At 43.8% G+C, this 6,949-nt stretch overlaps 1 protein-coding gene across 1 annotated transcript in view; it reads right to left on the bottom strand.

The window, feature by feature from the left end:
* The window catches only part of MCFD2 (multiple coagulation factor deficiency 2), an 11,477-nt gene continuing 4,528 nt past the window's right edge, over window positions 1-6,949 (bottom strand). The window contains exons 2-4 of the mRNA XM_012804027.1: window positions 3,818-3,978; window positions 2,934-3,093; window positions 1-1,500 (exon numbers count right to left, since the gene is read on the bottom strand). Of these exons, the coding sequence (XP_012659481.1) occupies window positions 1,369-1,500; window positions 2,934-3,093; window positions 3,818-3,966 (441 nt within the window). The 5' untranslated portion in view covers window positions 3,967-3,978 and the 3' untranslated portion in view covers window positions 1-1,368. The remainder of the gene's footprint in view (window positions 1,501-2,933; window positions 3,094-3,817; window positions 3,979-6,949) is intronic.

Consider the following 6,949-nt stretch of genomic DNA (forward strand, 5'->3'; position numbering starts at 1 on the left):
TTCATCAGTTTTATTTATCAGTCATATTTCCAGAATTCATTATATAAATCTTTCAAAATAATGAAATACTATAAGAATAGTTTACAAGTCAGCTCTGATTGCACAAATACTTAACACAGGAAACCATTTTTACAAATACATATGTTTTCTTATAAGAATACTTTAATAAAGAAAATAAGTCTCTATACGTCTTACAGCAAATTTTATGCAGTTTCTTTTTCCCATCCAACCACCATTTCAGGTTTTCCATTAATGCATGTCCATCACGTCCAATAAACCAAATTATACTCTGCTGCTGCTTCTCATTTTCAAATACTATTGAGAGTCATACTGTGAAAAGAGTTGTTGGGCTTTCTTTTCTAAAAATCTTTCTTGATTTGAAAAGAATCCATGTATTCAATTTAGAAGAGATAATTTAAACAATATTCCTTCTAAACAGAACTTACATCAAGCCAATCACTGGGTTTGGTGAACGATCTTGTCACTTCCCACCTGGGCTAGACCAGCTAGTAGTTTTGCCCCTGCTATATGAAGTCCTCACCCGCCTAACAGTTCCTAAACTGCAAAACAAAACTCTAGAAAGAAGAGTGAAATAGAAACATCAAGAAAGCTAAAACATTTTCTATTGGTTAGAGAACATGTTTAAATTCAAGGTCTCTCCCAGAATGAAGACAGAAAAGAAACAAAGTATAAGCACGTGGCAGTAGTAGTATAAAACATTGAAAAATCTGAAAAAGGTTAATCACTTAGGCCAGTGGTAGATCATTTCCAAAATGCCAGAGGATACAGAATCTTAGACTCTGTGGCCAACTGAACTCAATATTTGACTTTCTTCTTATGTTGTGGCTTTGAAATAGCCTAATAAATATCCACTTGCCCACAGCAAGTAATCATTTAGACCAGGGAAAGTTTACGGAATACTGACCGTGTTCACCTGAAGAGACAGGACCCCACACAGAAAACATTTGGCATTCCTTCCATTCCTTCACTGTTAACTGAAAAGTGTGTCCACTTGGCAAAGCTTGTTTTCTTACTTTTCAGGTAGCATGAATTAAAATTACGAAACTAGCAGTATTTTACTACAGTCAAGTTCCTGAGTGCTCAGCTCCAATTATTCAATATTCTTAAAAAGACACTTTAAGCAAGCCCTGTCCAATAAGAGCTTTAAAAGAACTTGGGAATACAAGATGTCCCATTTCTCTTCTATTTCTTTTGACTTCTTTCTCACCCCAGTGTAACAAATTGCTACAGGTTTTTACCAAATGCTGCAGCAGTAAGTGGAAATGAGTTATTTTGCATTACCAAAAGTGTTCAATCACATTATCATGGGTCACATTCGCATAGAACTATGAGATGGTCAAATAAGGTTTACTGCAGTGACTTTGCAAATTCAGCATAGTCAATGTAGCCATCATTGTTCTTGTCATCATCTCTCAAGACGCCGTCTATTATGCTAATCAGTTCCTCTTCACTCATTAGTGGTGCCTGTTCGCTCCCCTCCTACAAAATACAAAGTAAATAATGATAAGGTGCACATTTTACCGGAAGAGATGCTTAGCTGATGTCCAAAATGCCCATGTTCATACAAATCTAAAAACTCTTTCAACGTAGTAGGTCATTGTTGCTAGGAATTCACAAAACTATGTATCAGATACAGAGCCAGTTAATAATCCAATTTAGAAATTACATTTGCCAGCTTAAAAAAAAGTCACTTCACAGCAGGCTCATGCTTATTTGTTTTGACAATTTCTGTGCATCTTTTCTAATCACAAAGCAACACATGTTCGTTGTGGAAAACTGGGTCTGGCATACAGAGAACTGTGAGTTACACAAATATCACGACACGTAAACCCATCCTAGAGAAAAAACCCAAGCCCTCCCAAGGGTCAGCTCTGTACACAATTTTCTTGATAAAGTGACAAAACACCTTGGCATCAAAACAAGAGGAAGAAGGCACTACCAATGAGTAGGACCTGCTGAGGTCTGTGGGAAGAAAGGATTTCCCTTGCTCCAGAAGCAGGGGCAGCCGGGCTCTCCATGCTGGGGGCTAAGCTAAGACCATTCACATCTGTGGCTGTCTCTTCCTCTGCCACATTGCCCACATCCACCAGTCTCATCTGCCAGGACTGCTGAATCTTAATCTCTCTCCCTAATGCTATGTCCTCCTCACATCCATTAGTCTACCTGCCACAGGGAAGAATCTTCCCAAAACAGTGCAGTTTGCCTGTGTGAAACTGTTAGCATTCCCTGCTGCCTTCAAGCCAACCCCAACCTGCACTCCTGGCAGCAAATGTGATCACACACACCTTACCACTATGCCTATGTGGCAGAGGGGAATAACATGATTATCTGGAGGCATAAGATCTTAACTTTAGTTTCCTCTTCTAGAAAATGGGAGTAATAACAATGCCTGTCCCTGCCTACTCAAGATATTGCAAAGCTCCAGTAAGATCTCTAACCTACCTCAAAGAGCTTCGGAAATTACAGAGCCCTGTACAGTATCACACAAACCCTCAACAACTGCCATGTGCCTTGGTCCCCCGACTCACTATTATCCTCAAATGAAGTCACTCCTCCCCTGCCCTGCAGTCTGACTATAATCTGCCTTTTGAGGCACTGCTTCTCCAATCCTGGTGTGGGGCAGCAATGTCTACAGCACTTGTAAAGACACAAATGCCCAGTCCTGAGGCTTCCGCCTCAGCAGGTCACTCTTTGAGGGAGGGGCAGTTAACCAGGAAGAAGCAGAACAGAGCACAGAAAGGAAAAGCAGCACTCTTGATGCCCAAAGATAGCACAGGTCATCAAGGTCGGGGACAAAAGAGGGGCCATCTGAGATATGGCCCCCTCAAGCCAAACACAGCACAGGTCATCAAGGTTGGGGACCAAAGGGGGGCTATCTGAGACATGGCCCCACAAGCCACTGCTGGACCTACCTCCTTATGGACATGCGTGATGGCCGTGGAGAGTTCCAAACCGTCGAGCAGATTATTGCCATCATAATCATGCATTTTGAAATAGTGGAGCTGCAGCTCTTGTGGGGACATCTCCGCCTCTGGTTTGTTGATGACACCTTCTAGATGCTCCATGATATGCCTAAAGAACAACAGTCAGACTTAGACCACTTGGCAGAGACACTGGGATCACGCCAAACATTAAGGACTCTGAAAAGTTCAAGATCTTAAACTTCTTCCAGCTCAGAAAAAAAACTAGCAGGAGCAGCAGGCAGCACTCAAGGATGACACACGTAGACAAGGCCAGGAAAGGAGCAGAGTGTACACAGTGCATCTGTTATGCTGGCAAGATTACAGTGTTTTTTTCCTCTTTATTATTATTATTAGACTTTTGTTATAAGATTTTGGGGGCATTGATTAAAAATATATTTTTAAAAGTAATTCAAGGATAACCAAGAATGATGGGTGGGACTAACTGGCCCAGGACAAAAGCTACAGATGATACGATGTGTGAATGTGTTCATTTAAAAAAAGATCTTGTTAAGAGTCAAGACACCTTAGTTATTGTCTGGATTCTGCCATCACTACTGTGTGTCTGTGTATGTGTGTATATCCCCGTGTCTGCGTCTGTCTATCCGTGCTACAAGAGAGAGACTGGATTCAGACAAGTAATTTGGGCCTCAAGAGCCGCCAACTGTGATATAATGATGAAAAACGAATGCCTGCCTTATAGGTGGTTACAGGGAATAAATGTCATCCTTGAAAAATGTCAAAGAGCCACACAAATAGGAGGAAGAAGAGAACTGAGCACTGCAGCTGCAAATGGTGGAGAAGCCCCTGGACCACAGCCCGGGCCGGATACGTACTCTTGGTCGTGCACCGCGTTCTTATCCAGGCCTGCGCTGCTGGGATGGGAGATGCTTGGCTCAGCCCCCTCAGCCATGGCACCTGGGGCACAGAAGGCCCACAGCAGGGTGCACAGGAAAGGGGTTCTCAGCAGCTGCAGGGATCTCATGGTCACCAGTATCTGTAAGATGGGAAACACAGACGATGAAGACAGAGTATCAGAGCGAAGGTTTCTTTCAAGGCTTGTCCCGGTGTGCTCCTGCAAAACCTGAGGAAGCAGCCAGGGAGGGAAGAGAGCACACCAAACTAGCCCAAGGTCAGCTCTGCTACTAGACTATGGGAAGGCTCTGGGCACTCCAGGTCCCCACACTCAAATGTCCTTTCCTGAAGCACCTTCAGAGTGCCAAGCAACTTTGTGAAAGCGTAAGGAGATTCAAAGATTATTCCTGCCTACCAGATACTTACAGCCTCCATTGAGAGAAATACCTTCTCCCAAGAGCACAAAGAAAGGCAGAAGGTAAGATGTACTAGAAAAAGAAAAAACCTTCTCAGGGCTCAAAGAAAGTGGTTTCTCCTGAGTGAAGGAAAATCAGAGAAGGCTGACAGACCTGGTAGGACACTTTAGCTGGTCTCCTACAGAGACTGAAGGACAACAGGAATGGTGGGAGCAGAGTGGCAGGTGCCCTCAAGTGGAAAGAACCACAAATAGTTTAGCAGGACTGAAGCCTGGAGCAGAGGAAGCGATAGAAGGGGGGTGGGCTGCAAAGGTTGGACAGGTTGCAGTGGATGTGGCTTTGCACACTAGGCCAAGGACTGAACATTTCCTGAGGATAAGCAGGAATCTCTAACAATCAGAATGAGAGACAGGACCAGAGTGTGGCTTCAGAATGACTCAGGTGGCCGCACAGTGGGGAACGCATGAAATGTCAAAGGCAGGACTTCAGGCAGGAACATGGCAGTGATAAGAATGTTAGATCAAGGTCTGTGGCAGTGGACACAGAGAAGAGAACAGTAAGGTCCTTCTCCACCTCCCAGCACTGTGATAGTGGCAATAACCAGTGACTAAGCACTAGAAAGGAAAGTCACACGGAAATTAGGATTCCATCAATACCCCGGGGTTTGGCTACACTTGGAATTATGGTCAACAAGGCAACACCAGCAGCTATAGAGCAAGCTCCCTGAGAGCAGGGAGTACTTCGTCCCCATCTGGAATCCCCGCCCAGGGGAAGGCCTTCCATAACTTTTGGTTTAACTGAAAGTTCTGGTCCTTCCTGGGGCTTACAGACTAATCTCAGAAAACAAGGTGAGAGATGGCCAAGAGACCTACATACAAAAACAAAGACCTGGGCTTGGTGCCTGTAGCACAGTGGTTATGTCGCCAGCCACATACATTGAGGCTGGAGGGTTCAAACCCAGCCCAGGCCTGCTAAACAATGACAACTGCAACAAAAAATAGCTGGGCATTGTGGCAGGCGCCTAAGTCCCAGCTACTTGGGAGGCTGAGGCAAGAGAATCGCTTAAGCCCAAGAGTTTGAGGTTGCTATGAGCTGTGACACCATGGCACTCTACCAAGGACAAAACAGAAACTCTGTCTCAAAAAAATAAATAAATAAAAATAAAACAGACTCGGTGCCTGTAGCTCAAGTGGCTAAGGTGCCAGCCACATACACCAGAGCTGGTGGGTTCGAATCCAGCCTAGGCCTGCCAAATAACAACGACAACAACAACCAAAAAATAGCTGGGTGTTGTGGCAGGTGCCTGTAGTCCCAGCTACTTGGGATGCTGAGGCAAGAGATTCGCTTAAGCCCAGGAGTAGAAGGTTGCTGTGAGTTGTGACATCACAGAACTCTACCCAGGGTGACAGCTTGAGGCTCTGTCTCAAAATAATAATAATAATAAATAATAAAAAAAACCCCAAAGACCTGAACTAACATTCACTTTCCAAAAGAAAGAACAGATTCTGCCAGATAACAAGGACCAGTGATTTCTTTTTTTTTTTTTTTTTGAGACAAAGCCTCAAGCTGTCTTCCTGTGTAGAATGCCATGGCATCACAGCTTACAGCAACCTCCAACTCCTGGGCTCAAGAGATTCTCCTGCCTCTGCCTCCCAAGTGGCTGGGACTACAGGTGCCCGCCACAATGCCCAGCTATTTTTTGGTTGCAGCCGTCATTGTTATTTGGCTGGATTTAAACCCGCCAGCTCAGGTGTGTGCAGCTGGAGCCTTAGCCACTTGAGCCACAGGAGCCGAGCCAAGGACCAGTGATTTCTAACTAGGCAATTGTAGCTCACAGCCCCAAACCTACAACAGTAAAGATAAAGCATAAAGAACTGGTCATACCCTCACACACACCATACACAGAGCTCAGCTCAGAGCTGCTGCGGTCTCTACTCTCTGAGCCTGAGGCTCTGAAGCAGAGGCATTACAGCCCTCCTCACCCATCCTAAAAGGCTCTTAGGTAAGACTCTGGAAGTATGCCACCCTACAATGTTTAGAAAAATTTCTTTAACCCATTTTGCCCATTATTAGTATTACTTCCTATGGCCCCCCTCAAGGGAAGTCACTGGGAGTGTAACTTCCGGGTTGCTAAAAAGCAGCATCTAGTTTTACTACTAAACAGTAACATCAAAATGCAGTCTGTCATAATAATAGGAAGAGATGTTCAAAATGAACAGGCTGCAAAGTCCATAAAGAATAATTCATTTCGGGGGCCAGGCATGCTGGCTAACACCTGTAATCCTAGCACTCTGAGAGCTGAGGAGGGTGGATTGTTTGAGCTCAGGAGTTCCAGACCAGCCTGAGCAGAAGTGAGAACCACAGGAGCTTGTAGACCCAGCTACAGGGAGGCTGAGGCAGGAAGATCACTTGAATCTAGGAATTTGAAGTTGCTATGAGCTAGGCTGATGCCACAGAACTCCAGCCTGGGCAACAGAAAGACTATTCAAAAAAAAAAAAGAAAGAAAGAAAAAGAAAAGAAAAGAAAGAAAGATTCACTTTTGTAAAATAGTATGTATATTTCATGTACAAAACAATGACTAAAAACTGTTAACAAAGATCATCCTGAGTCATGAATTAGAGTTGTGATTTTCTTTTTTACTTTTCTATTGCTTCTAAAATTTCTACTATAAATACAATTTTCTTTTTTTTTTTTTT

Source organism: Otolemur garnettii, unplaced genomic scaffold, assembly GCF_000181295.1.
Source record: "Otolemur garnettii isolate 467f Iridium unplaced genomic scaffold, OtoGar3 scaffold00024, whole genome shotgun sequence".
Classification (NCBI taxonomy): domain Eukaryota; kingdom Metazoa; phylum Chordata; class Mammalia; order Primates; family Galagidae; genus Otolemur; species Otolemur garnettii.